Source organism: Centroberyx gerrardi, unplaced genomic scaffold, assembly GCF_048128805.1.
Source record: "Centroberyx gerrardi isolate f3 unplaced genomic scaffold, fCenGer3.hap1.cur.20231027 Scaffold_84, whole genome shotgun sequence".
Taxonomy (NCBI): Eukaryota; Metazoa; Chordata; class Actinopteri; order Beryciformes; family Berycidae; genus Centroberyx; species Centroberyx gerrardi.
The window spans coordinates 51,259-65,692 of NW_027605220.1; the positions used below are offsets into that span (position 1 = coordinate 51,259).

At 39.8% G+C, this 14,434-nt stretch overlaps 1 protein-coding gene across 1 annotated transcript in view; it reads left to right on the forward strand.

The window, feature by feature from the left end:
• The window catches only part of LOC139922119 (receptor-type tyrosine-protein phosphatase beta-like), a 49,799-nt gene extending 41,986 nt beyond the window's left edge, over positions 1–7,813 (forward strand). Inside the window, 8 exon segments of the mRNA XM_078282348.1 lie at positions 1–7; positions 2,552–2,628; positions 2,722–2,856; positions 3,947–4,069; positions 4,867–5,030; positions 5,639–5,774; positions 6,883–7,003; positions 7,535–7,813. The exon segment at positions 1–7 is cut by the window's left edge and continues 84 nt beyond it. Of these exon segments, the coding sequence (XP_078138474.1) occupies positions 1–7; positions 2,552–2,628; positions 2,722–2,856; positions 3,947–4,069; positions 4,867–5,030; positions 5,639–5,774; positions 6,883–7,003; positions 7,535–7,557 (786 nt within the window). The 3' untranslated portion in view covers positions 7,558–7,813.
• The last annotated feature ends 6,621 nt before the right edge of the window (positions 7,814–14,434 follow it).

Sequence of the window (14,434 nt, forward strand, 5' to 3'; positions counted from 1 at the left end):
CTGCCATGTTAGTACCGCTGTATGTGTGTGTGTGTGTGTGTGTGTGTCTGAAATTAAATTAAACCATAATGGGCGCTGATGGGAATTTGTGTTGTAGCAGCAAATACTAACAGGAGATGAGTAAGAATGGAGCAAATAGGGAGGAAAGAAAAGTAAGAAAATATATGAATTACAGCAGTAAAACAAACTGAGATGAAGAAAATGGATGAAAAAATATATGTAAAATTAAATAGAATATAGAAAAGGGAAACCATATAATGCACAAAACAAATAGTTTATAGTCAGCACTATTTATAGCAAATAAACTATTTGTTTTGTGCATTATTTTTTTTTTGGGAACCAATTTTTTCACGGCCTTTTTATGTGGATTCCTGAAGAATAAATGTGACATGAAAATATACAAATAACAACAAATATGCAGTATGGAAATAAATCAAAAATAGAAAATATAAAGAAACAGAAACACAGAGGAAGAGAGACTCTCCTCTCCTCCTGCTGCGGAAAATTAAATCCGCTGATCTGAAAATCGTCTCCTCGTTAATGATATCACATCGTTAAGAGCTTTCATTAACGAGATAGCGGCCGTTCCCATGGCAACAGCGACGCAGCGCTCCGAGGAGCAATGTTTGTCAAAATATTCCCTCTATACACACTGCCCGTCAAAAGTTTGGACACACCACATTCTTCTTTATTTTTACTATTTTCCACATTTTAGAATAACAGTAAAGACTCAAAACTATGAAATAACACAAATGGAATTATGCAGCGACCAAAAAAAGTGTTAAACAAATCAAAACTATCTTATATTTTAGATTCTTTGCCTTGATGGAAAGACAAGGGACGATTACACAACTAGAGACAAAAAACACAGAACAAGAGTCAGGAAAATTATAAGAAGAAGACCAAAATAACATAGTTCACCTTTTTTCATATTTTGGGTCTAAACACTAAACAGAGGCCAGATGGTACTTTTCAAATCAAAAATGAAGCTTTATATACATTATTGACAATACTTAATATTCAGAGAGTTAAGCGCATTTTATACTTTATACTTTAATACTTTTATACTTGAAAACAGTGTCTCTGCACTTTAACGTGATTCGACGTGTGTTTGGGGTTGAAAAGTGTCTCTGTAGGTGTTGGAACCTGCCCAAGAATCTTGCGCTCTGATTGGTCGATCATAGAGCCGATCAGCTGCTTCCTCCAGCTGCGGCACTACAGCGGCGTCCATGTTTGTTTTTACCGGTGATCGTCATCACGTCTGCTTCCTGTTCCTCTCTTCTTCTCTGTTGTTTTGGTGCGATGTGATTTTCTTTTTAAACACTTAAATATAAGTTCTTTACATTCACGCTTTCCGTCACGTTTACGTTGTGTTCGACTATAAAACACACTTTACTGACATCATGAGCTGCAGATCAGAAGATTTTGGGACAAAACCTTTTATTGATGAGAGAGGAAAAACTTAGTTGACGATTTTAAAGACAAAAGATATTTCACACACAATTTTAATATGTAATCAATGAATATGAATCTTGATTTTCTCAAAATGATGAAAATAAGTTGTTTTTTGTTGTTTTTTGGTCAAATGAGACAACGTGTGTGTGTGTGTGTGTGTGTGCGTGTGTGTGTGTCAGAGCTATGTAGCCGTCGGTAATGTAGTTTATAAAAAAACTAAAGTAATGAAGTGTCGCTCATGTGAAACTGTAGCTGCTTTTCTACAGAAACAGAAAGTGTGATTTATAACTTGAGATGATCTTTACAACACTGCTTTAATTAACTGTCAGAAACACACACACACACACACACACACACACATAGTAAAATGAATCATACTCTCTTCTCCTCTTTTATTTCTGTCTGTGTGACTCACAGCTAAACGCCTGTTGACTCCTCCACATGTGAGGAGAAGGAGAAGTTTGATAGAAAGCAAAGATTCTCACTTACAATAAAAACACATTTCCACATGGAAGCTGCTGAGGCTGAAACGAAGTCGGTGTCATGTTGGAGAAGTCGTGCCGGTGATGGACGTCTGTCGGGATGACAGTTGGATTGAGTTTACACTAAAGCTCGCTTCAGCCACTTATCTGATGCAGTGTTGTGGAAAGTTACTTACCTTAAAAAGTAACTAGTTACATTACAAAGTTCCTCTTTATTAAAAGTAGCTCATTAGAGTCAAACTGTTGCAACATGCGGCTTCTTGTCTCATTCAGATCAAGCTCATTTAGAAAATGTTTTTTTCACTTAGCAGCACGTTGTCTGCATGAGATGCTGCGGGATTTTCACTTTTTTCTACTTTTTTTCAAAAATGAATATAAAAATAAAAAATACAAAAATGAAACAATATGAAAGAAAAGTCAAAATCACGATAGTCTAATTTAAAAAAAGTAACTAATAACAAATCAGAATTGTTGAGCTAAAAAAAAAGAAAATCTGAAAAGCTAACACATTAAGTTACTAGTTACCCCAGAAAAGTAATCAGAGTACTCTGTAACACTGTGTGATGAAGTGATGATGATAATCTGATGATGATAATCTGATTGTGTTGTTCCAGATGATTCCACCAGAGTGAAGCTGTCGTACCTGGAGGACGACCCCTGCTCCGACTACATCAACGCCAGCTACATACCTGTATGTGCACACACACACGCACGCGCGCACACACACACACACACACACACACACACACACACACACACACACTCACCCCCCCCGTGTGTGCAGGGTAATAACTACCGGCGGGAGTACATCGCCACCCAGGGGCCGCTGCCCGGCACCAAGGATGATTTCTGGCGGATGGTGTGGGAGCACGGCGTCTACAACGTCGTCATGGTGACGCAGTGCGTGGAGAAGGGCCGGGTGAGTCACCGCCGCCGTGGTTTTGTTCTCGTTCTCGTTTTAATCCTCGTTTTATTTGTCTATCCCCGAAGAGAGAGATGAGACGAATCCTGCAGAGGCTGAGATCAGAGTTAAGAAGATCAGATCAGATCAGATCAGATCAGATCAGATCGGATCGGATCGGATCAGATCAGATCAGATCAGATCAGATTAGATTAGATTAGATTTGATTCGATTAGATCAGATCAAATCAGATTAGATTATATTAGATCAGATTAGATTAGAATATATGAGATCAAATCAGATTAGATCAGATTATATTAGACTACATTTGAATATATTAGATTAGAATATATTATATTAGATCAGATTAGATTATATTATATTAGATCAAATCAGATTAGATTAGATCAGATCAAATCAAATTAGATCTGACTAGATTAGATTAAATTAGAATATATTAGATTAGATCAGATTAGATTAAATATATGCGATCAGATTACAAAAGAGATTAGATTAGATTAAATTTGAATATTCTATATTACATTAAATTGGATTAGATTAGATAGGATTATATTGAATTAGATTAGAATGTTAGATTAGATTAGATCAGATTAGATTAGATCAAATTACATTAAATTAGATTAGATCAGATCAGATTAGATGAAACCTTTAATGATTCCTGTGGGGAAACTGGGTTTTCCAAAACTGTTTTATTATGATTTTTTACCGTTCCATAATATCATATTGTGAAAGTTTTGTGCTCGTTTGTGTTGAACCTGCCTCCACATCACTGTGTCAACATGCTGGGTAACAACACAGCAAATGGGGTGATGTCATACATAATGCAGTGGACAGTTACAACACTAGTACATAATAAGTACAAAAAAGTACAAATATATGACTGAAAAGTATGAAAATAAATGAATTACAGCATGTTTGGTGTGTGTGCAGAAAGAATAGCAGTAAAACATTCTGAGACAAAGAAAATGAAAAGTGGACAATGTGAAAAAATATGAAAATAAAATCAATGAAAAATATGAGGTAATGGAATGTCATAGTAATGCAAATATGTGTGTGTGTGTGTGTGTGTGTGTGTGTGTGTGTGTAGGTGAAGTGTGACCAGTACTGGCCTGCAGACAGAGAGCCTCTCTACTACGGAGATCTGGTGATTCAGATGCTGTCAGAGTCTGTTCTGCCTGAGTGGACCATCAGAGAGTTCAAGATCACCTCGGTGAGACTGTGTGTGTGTGTGTGTGTGTGTGTGTGTGTGTGTGTGTATGTGTGTGTGTGTGTGTGTATGTGTGTGTGTGTGTGTGTGTGTGTGTGTGAGGCCTCTGCTGGATCGCTTTACAGCACAAAACAGGAAGAGGTTCTGTTCTTCCAGAGCAAACGGAGATAAAGCTGAAAGAGTTTCTGCAGCAGATGGTGGAAGGAGGGAAAGGAGGATGGAGAAATCACTTCCAACATGTTGATCCTCTTCAGGGAGGGGGGGGGGCAGGAAGCAATGGGGCTGATGGGAAATGTAGTCTTAATGTGGAGAAACACTAGAACTAACAATACTTGACTCTGACTTGTACTTTGATGACTTGAAAAGGTTTCTAAAGTCTTGACTTGAGATCTTGTGTTTGTGTAAATGACTTAGATTGAAAGTGATGAGATTTGTTCCAGCGGACGACTGAATTTAAATTCTGTTTTCTGAATTTGTATGGAATGATTGAATTTATTGAAGTTGAAACTGATTCTAGAAATCAAACTCATGATGCTCTTACCAAGTTTTTATCCTATTAAAACCATATTGCATTGAAAAGTCCTAGATATTTAGTTTTCTTTAAGATATTAAATTGATACTGGACTCTTGATTTGTTCTGACTTGACTTGCTGTTCTACATTTAGACTTGAGACTTGACTTGAGACTGACTTGGGACTCGAGCGAAGTGGACTTGGTCTCTCCTCTGGTTTACAGTCATTAGACCAAGGCAGCAACATTAATATGACTTTCTCCCGGTGTTCGGCTCTCCGTCCCGGCAGGAGAACGGGGGCAGTTACCCACGGGTGCTGCGTCACTTCCACTACACCGTGTGGCCGGACCACGGAGTCCCAGAGACCACCCAGAGTCTGATCCAGTTCGTCCGGACGGTCCGGGATTACATCGACAGATCGCCCAGCACCGGAGCTACTGTCGTACACTGCAGGTAGGGGAGAGAGAGAGAGTGTGTGTGTGTGTGTGTGTGTGTGTGTGTGTTAACAGCGTGAGCTTGAGGTCTTGATGTAGTTACTGCGGAAACAAATTCGTCAGCTATCGTACGGACAAGAGGAGACGTTAACGGAAAAAGAAACAAAGCCACATATGGTCAAAACGGTCAAATCTGACCCGTTTACAACTTTTTGTCGTCATAAATATGTTTTCTTTTATCTGTTTGCCATAAGGCTTCATGACTTCCTCCACACTAGCTATCAGAATACAAAAAAAATGGGTGAGACTGTAATAAAGAGCAAAGAGTTCCCAATTCATAGTTCAGGAGTTTAATTTTGCAACCAACCTAACAGTATCTAGCAGATGGCAACACACACACACACACACACACACACACACACACACCTGCAAGGCTCCAGCTGTCCAGTCCCATCCCACTCACCACAAGTGGGACCGAGGCGTTAACAAAACCCAAGGGAAACAAATTTACCTGCAGCAACGTGTTCGACTGTGTCTCTGTTTTGGGCAAGTTTGTTTTTGTTGTAAGTATTCTGACAGATGGATATTAACTGTGTGTGTGTGTGTGTGTGTGTGTGTGTGTGTCAGTGCTGGTGTGGGGCGTACAGGAACCTTCATGGTGTTGGACCGCGCTCTGCAGCAGCTGGACAGCAGAGGAACCGTCGATCTGTACGGCTGCGTGTTCGACCTCCGCCTGCACCGCTCACACATGGTCCAGACCGAGGTGTGTGTGTGTGTGTGTGTGTGTGTGTGTGTGTGTGTGTGTGTGTGTGTGTGTGTGTGTGTGCTGTGTTGGTTCACCTGCGTTCTGACACTGAATCCCGACTGAATCCCACATTAGCAGCACTTTACATTATGGTGAACAAATTACAGGGTAATAACTGCATAACTACATAGGAAGTAACTCTTGGTAATAACAAGTAACTATTTGTAATTAATATGTAATTACTCAGTTAAATGCTGGTCCTTTCTGGTGATAAAAAGTCATTATTAGCATGATAACAGTATATTATATATTGTATATTACCGTAGGAAGTTGTGTGATCCTTAATGAATAATTACCATGTAATCCTCTGGAAACATTTACTTACCCTCAAAAACATCACATGTGAATTCAAAACACGCGTGCTTTTTGGACGCATGTTGCTTGAAAATTATGAAAATGATGTTTTCACCTGTGAATTGTCTCTTCACATGTGACTTTTTTTTTTTTTACATGTGAAATGAATATTGGCACATGTAACGTCGGGTGAAAACATAAAAAAAAAAAATCTGCATGTAGAAAAAAAAACCCACTTTGCAACAATGAATTTAAATTTTCTCATCTGAATAAAAACTGTTGCATGTGAGGTCTGAATACAACGTGAACAAAAATTGTAACATGACTTTTTTTCACCAACATGGCTGCCGTTCTTCTGCAGGTTATAGATCAGTTCTCACCATTGCCATCAATATTAATACCAACTTTCTGTCTCGTCTGACTATAAAAAAGTGATTTGATTAAGCGACACTAAATGCTAACCGTAGTTTCTCTGCGGTCAGCAAGTTGGCTTCTTATCATTTGTGGTAAAGCTGAGAATCGATCTGTAACCTGCAGAAGTGTCGGCCATGTTGGTGGAAAAGGTTTAGAGCAAATGTTTCCACAGTATTACATCCTAATTATTCATTAATGATCACAACTTACAACACTAATGTAGTACTATTATCATGCTAATAATTATTTATTATTTGTCTATACCTACTATGATGATGTTGTGTGGAACAGTGTGTTATGTATCGATGTGTTCTAAGTGTGTGTGTGTGTGTGTGTGTGTGTGTGTGTGTGTGTGCAGTGTCAGTACTCGTACCTGCACCAGTGTGTGAGAGACGTGCTGAGAGCCAGGAAGCACCGCAGCGAGCAGGAGAACCCGCTGTACCCCATCTACGAAAACTTCAACCCCGAGTACTGCCGGGGTACGACACACACACACACACACACACGCACGCACGCACGCACGCACACACACACACGCATACACACACACGCACACGCACGCACGCACGCACACACGCACGCACGCACGCACGCACACACACGCACGCACGCACGCACGCACACACACACACACACACACACACATGCACATGCACACACACACACACACACACAGGGTAAACCCATCTCAACTCACTTGATCCAGCTTTTTGTTTAAATCACATCTTAAAACAAACTTTTATCATATGGCATTTTCATAATTATAATATTATTTTATTATTTTTATCCTTGTGCTTTGTTTTACTTATACTGTGTGTTTCAATTATTATTTACTACTTTTATTCTCTCACTCAAAGTTATTATTATTATTATTATTATTATTATTATTATTCGTGGAATAGAAACAGTCAGAATTAACATTGCATGGTCTTTCTATTTTATATCAGTAGTTTTTTTTGCCAAAGTTGAAGTTGAATAAAAGTTTTTCTTGTTGTTTTTTCTCTCCTCAGATTTCGTCTACACCGGCCGCTAGAGAGACAGAAGAACCGACCTGTTAGCTCGCTACGCTAACGGCTCACCATCAAAACTGTCACCCGGGTTAGCATGGAGCGCTAGCTGCACAGCAGACAAAACAGGGCAGCAATAAGTAAACTAATAAAGAAAACATAAATAAAGTAAGTAAACAAAAATAAATATGCAGATAAATGAAGCACATAAATAATAAATAAGATAAATAGATAAATAAATATATCAAACTGAATACAAAGTAGAATAAAATGTACGATATATCAGGAACATTGTAGGTGATTTTTTTATTTTACTGCAACTCAGATACTACTTTTTTCCTCCTCCTCCGTGTTGTTGTTGATAGCGTACTGAGTATGAGACTAAAGTCAGAAATTTGTGAGAAAAAAACTGAATCTCAGAAATTCTCAGTTGTTTTTTTCTTGCAAATTTCTGACTTTAATCTAGTCCCCCCCCCCCCCCACACACACACACACACACACCTCCCAGCTGCGGTAAAAAAACAAAAAACACCTACAATGGCCCTGATACGCCATCGTAAAAATGACAAGTTAAGAAAAGAAAATAAATAAGTAAATAAATTGATTTGGAACTGAAGGTTCCAGGAAGGAAAGAGCCATCTGTTTTTTATTTTATTTGTTCTCACTCACCGCTCCATATAAGCTGTTTATTTAAAAGTAACACATATTGCTGTATGTAAATATTGATGTAATACTCTTTTTATATGATATTGAATATACTATAATGTCACTGAAGTTTTATCCTGCGTTGACCAGGCAAAGAAAATGTTTAACTTTTTTTGTTGTTTCTGTTTTGTTTTGTTTTGTTTTGTTTTTTTTCAAAATCTCTAGGAAACACTTGTGAGGATTGCTTGTTTTTCTTCTTTTGTAATATTTTGATATCTTCAGGGTTGGGACGTGGCTAATCTGTGAAATCAATCATTCCTCGAGGAGAACTGCAGAACAAGCGTTTTCATCTTGTTTTCAGACTTCAACTTACTGCACTTACTGAATTTTAGCATTTATTTCTAAAAACCTATATATCGATAAAACATACCTTAAGTCTATAATTATTCTAATATTGTCTAACCATGCATTAAATAATTTAAACCTAACTTCCTAATGTAGAAGTCTGAATACAAGGTAGAAACACTTGTTAATTAACAATTGTTAATTGTTGATTTTCTTTTTTTTTTTTTTTTTTTTGCATTACTGGTCGACTGATTGGAGTTCAGCTGTTCAAGGTTTCTCAGATAAGAAAAGCTCGTTATCATTGATAAAATATCTGTTTTTTGTAAGTTTTTGTGGAACATACCTGATGTTTTTATTTCAGATTTCGTGAGGTTTCTCCGTGTTTCGAAAGATCAGAAACGCTTCAAAGAGGATAAAATATTTTGTGACTGTAAAAATCCTTAAATGTGTGTGACGGGTTTTGTTGTTTTCCTCATACAGGACGCACCGCAAAAAAACCTGTTCGATTTTTTAAGACCTTTTTCTAGAAAATAATATACAAGTAATTTTAAGGACACAATCATGTTTTTTTCTGAAATACTGACTGATGAATATTTTTCATGTTTTCTCAAAATGAATGTAGCAGTTTGTAACAAAACCCTTCATATGCCTGTATATGTAATAAAAAATCTAGTATTCAGGATTCAAATCATCTCAGATTAATGTTACATGTTTCCTGGTTGTCATGCCAACCGCTGTGCAATCTACTAAAATATCTCCACAGTCTGTCGGTGTGTGTGTCTGTTTCTGACTGAAACACTGAGACGACAGCAGCTTCATCACCAGCGTCTCGCTGAGCAGACGGCAACTTTTACAGGCAACGGAAATGGGCAACTTTGTCTTTGAAGGGATGTGAATTGGAAATCAATCAATCATTATGTGGACGACCTGATCAGCTACAGAGAGATCAATAAATCACTTGAGCATATCACTTACATCAAATATAGCAATTATGTATATCAGTTATACAAGTTTGCATCAATTATATCAAATATATAATTTTTTTTTTTTATATATACTTTATTGTATCATTGTTCCATATTCAGTTCACTTTACATTTCTGTCTATAGACACATTTCTCTTTTTCATTTTCCATATATTTTGCATACAGCACAAAAGGAAAAGTCTAATTTAAAATGAGTTATGTGTGTGTGTATGTGTGTGTGCATGATATCATTATACACAGAGCAGATAAGGTTCTTTATTAAGCTGCTGGGAATAAAATTAATTAATTATTAATTTATTAAGATAGAGTGTGGCAGAAGGAAGGAGGAAGACCATCTGACTCGCTAAATCTGCTTCTGCTCTCACTCTTATGAATAAAAGGAAGTGATAAGTAAACTTTATTTATGTAGCACTTTCCAGACAACAAGTCACGAACTGCCTCACATGATAAAAACAAACATAAATAAAGTAAAACAGCATACAGAATTCAGGTGATGCAGTACAGCAGCAGTTCAAAATGTTAATTTTCTTATTCTTTCTCATTATTTCACAATATTACGATAAACCAAAATCCCAGACAATATCTAGTCTCATATCAGGATATCGATATTGCACGATATATCGCTCATAAACCTCCAGAGGAAAGAGTGAAAACCTCTCAGCATGTTTTCCTTAAGGCTCGGTGGCTCAGAGGACCGAGCAGCGGCTCACAGTCGCTGTGCTTATGAGTTCAAATCCCTCTTCTGCACTTTAGTTCCAACAAAGTTTTCGAAGACAACATCCAGAGGAAAGACTGAAGTTTCCAGAAAACCCTGCATGCTGCAGATGGGTGCTGGTGGCGTGAAGTCTTCATCAACAACAGACTGTGACTGAGTCTGTAGACGGAGGGTTGCTGGTTCGAGTCTCTCTCCAACCCAGAGACCTGGAGCGCCGTTTCCGCTTAATGAGAAGAAGCAACGACTGTCTAAAATTTTATAGAGTTTCAGAAGGAATTTCGCACCAAAAGTTTCAGAAGGATTACTCAGTGGAAGCGTCAAAATCTACTTCGACCTTTGGAGCAGAAACGCAGATTGTAACCCATAACCTGTTGTGAAGCGGCTCAGTCCGTCGAGCCGCTGAGGATTCTGGGGGTTCGATCTTATTCGCCTCAGTCTTTTCTCTGGAAATCTGTAACTCTGTGCATTCGCTCATCACACCGAGCTAAAGCCGAGTTCTGCTGCCGACACTCTTCTCTTTAAGCTTTTCTTTCCTGCGGACGCCGGCTGTCAGAAGAACATTCAGACATTATTGTAAAAGATGAGCAGACGCATGACTTCCCAGACTTGGTGCAGCAGATTATTCCTCTCAGCCGCTGAGGCGCTGACAGCTCAGTCCGTCTGACAGACACTTCAGTTCGCTCCGAGCGCTGGATCTCAAAACACTTCAGTCTCTCCTCGGGGTTCGATCGCATAAGCTTCTGAGTCTGAACACAGTCGCTGTTCCCTCTGAGCTAGTTTCAGATTCTGAGTCACACAACGTATACATGCTATAATATATAATACAAGCTGCTGCATTGACACATACAATTGAGATACTGCCAGGGTCTCGGAAACTAACAGAATTACCTGCAGAGAATAATTTTCACTGTGCAAAGTCATTAATATGCATTTTCCATGGACATATGTCAAAAAGAAAAAACAAGACAGACAGACAGACAGACAGACACTGAAACAGGCTGGTAGACAGACAGGTAAAGCAAAGAAAATGGACAGTGAGACAGTAACACATGGCAGATAAAGTCATGAGCAAAACGCAAGTGAAAAAAAAGTCTTGCTACTTTTCTGCTTACAGTCTACATCTGTGGAGACGATTCCCAAACTTTGATTTCCATATTGATCTAGGCCAAGCTGAGGCCGGAGCAGAACTGGGTAACCCAGATAGAGCAGGCAGAGGGACGAGCGCTGAACCCGGCTCCCCGAGGACCAACATCCAGCTGATCCCCCTCCTGCTGCTGGCAGAGATTTATGGTGGTGAGGAAACTCAGAAATAACTTGATGTCCCGCAGGTTCAAGTAATCCCTGAAATGATGCTCAGAAAAGAACAAGTACTATTCCAACCAGCAGGCGCAGTCACGGCTAGCTTCAGCAACAAGATGTTCAAGAGCTCCAGAGCGACAGGCAGGGATCCACAGGGCTGCTGGGACTGGGCACTTGTTTAAAACAAAGTGCACGAAATGCGTCCCAAAACAATCCACAACATTTTCCAAGACAAACAGAAGACACAGAAAGTTTGCACGTAAAAACAGAAGACGGCAGCAGCAGAAACAGAGAAATGTCATTACGTAAACGCATGTCTGTGGAAAACAAGTCTTAAGGAAATTAGAACTTAAAAGACGACGTTGACTCTGCCGGCCTGGTCATGAGGTGAACCTGGTCCAGACTCCTGAATGATGTGATTCAGAGAGTCTGGTGTTTCCCTCATCAACGGCTTGTTCTCGCTCAGAGAAACAATCGAGCCAATCAGAGCCTTTGTGGGCGGGACTAAAGTATGAACCTTTCATGCATCGATTAGTCATTGTCGTTTCGGCAGAATATTTGTTGAAATCACCTCCTTAACCAACAGATTGTCTTTGCAAAGATGATATTTTTGTCAAAAACGACCGACATTCTTGGTAAAGTTAGTAAATCCGCCCAGCATCATGTGACTGAAGTGACGTCAGAGCAGCCGGATACGTTGGTCACTAGTGATCGGTTCAGATACGTCGATCACTAGTGATCGGTTCAGATACGTCGGTCACTAGTGATCGGTTCAGATACGTCGGTCACTAGTGATCGGTTCAGATACGTCGGGCACTAGGGATCGGTTCAGATACGTCGGTCACTAGTGATCTGTTCAGATACGTCGGTCACTAGTGATCGGTTCAGATACGTCGGTCACTAGTGATCTGTTCAGATACGTCGGTCACTAGTGATCGGTTCAGATACGTCGGTCACTAGTGATCTGTTCAAATACGTCGGTCACTAGTGATCGGTTCAGATACGTCGGTCACTAGTGATCTGTTCAGATACGTCGGTCACTAGTGATCGGTTCAGATACATCAGGCACTAGTGATCGATTCGGGGAAAATCAACCCCCCCACACAGAAAATAGCTAACATGGAGAAAATCTCATCTGAATAATGGAGTGGAACCAGACGGACGTTCAGGCTGAACATCAGGATGCATGGGGAGGGAACTTTTTAAACTTTTTATCAGGAACGCTCTCATGCCGTCCTAAGTATAGATTTAGGAATGGCGATTGGTTATGGAGGACATTGTTCCATATTTACAGCCAAAACTCACAATACTCCCAGACCGCTCCGTCCAGCCCGACCAAACCCTCCGTCTTATCTAAAATGTCTCTGAACTTGGCAGAAGGGAGTTTCTCGAAGTTGACCTCAAGCTGAACTCGTTGCAGTGAAGCACACAGATTTTAAAAGACAGAAGAGAACATTCCCATTCAAGTCAACGCCCCTGCAGAGAATTATTACCGTGAGATACTCGACTCGTCTGGTCCGGCGGTGCAGAAAGTCTTTGAGCTGACCTTTCCGAGCCTCAGGTATCAGACTGACATTTCACTTTTCTTCATATCTCACTTTCTGCACCGTCCAGCAGACGCTAAAAACACCGTTAAGACAACGACACACAGGGAACAGACATTTAGCAGGAGAAAATCATTCTTCTTCTTCTTCTTCTTCTTCTTCAATACTGCGGGGAAAATATCACAACACTGAACCAAGCATCCAAACCCTCAGCTGGATGTTGAAGTCCTGAAAGACTCCAAACCGCCAACCGACCACAACCAACTTCTGATAAAATATAAAGTCAATACATTTTTTCCACAAAAAGTTTTGGCCTCAGTAATAATTTCACTTCTTCTAATGTGTGTCTTTATGGAGATTTTCAAGATAACTGTCATTAAAGAGTAACTGAACGCCAAACCGTGTTCAGTTACTCTTTAACAGATATAACATTAACAGATATAACAGATAAAACACGTTGTTTTCCTAGTAGCGATGACGGGCCAATAGCAGGCGGAGCTGTGGCTCTGCAGATGATCAACACTCCGCCCTCTCCACCTTGGCTCCGCCCCTTTGCCTCTCTTCGGCTGCTCCGGCTCCAAAAAAAAATGTCAACATGGCGGCGACCGTGAAACACGATCTGCAGTTTCAAAACCTTCAGAAGACGATGAAGAACACTCACTTTGAACGTCTGCTTTTACAGTTTATGCACTGAATAAGAGCCGAAGGGTGAAATAAGTTTGTCCAACCAATTATAGAAGAATCCAAAGACCTGAAAACTATTGAGGTAATTTTACGTAAACTCACTGAAAGCAACGACGGCTGAACCTCTTCTACCTCAACACCCACCAGAGAAGAAGACATTTAGTTTCCTGATGTCGCCTTAAAGAGTAACTAAACCCCACCCAAATTTGTGATGAGGCCTGACATCTAATGGTGAAAAATAGGGTACTGAACTGGCCATCTGCTATTGGCTGACCTTTGGCGCCAGGTGATGTCACCACCTGTTGTACTCTATTGACTCAAAGACCAGCCAATAGCAGATGGCCAGTTCAGTACCCTATTTTTCACCATTAGATGTCAGGCTTCACCACAGATTTGGGTTTGTGGTTCAGTTACTCTTTAAAGACCACATGAAATGGCATCTTTACTTCTTTCTTCTTCTTCTTCTTCTTCTTCTTCTTCTTCTTCTTCTTCTTCTTCTTCTTGTCTTTTAACGGCGTTTGGCAACCAGCGTCATAGGTGCGTTACCGCCACCTTCTGCTTCAGAGTGTGGACCAGACATTAAATTCTACCTTTCAATCCTGTTTCTTTACTTCCTTGATTTGATGTATTTCCTATTGAAACAGGATGTTGGGGGGCGGGACTTAACGCAGGGAGAGATCATTCAA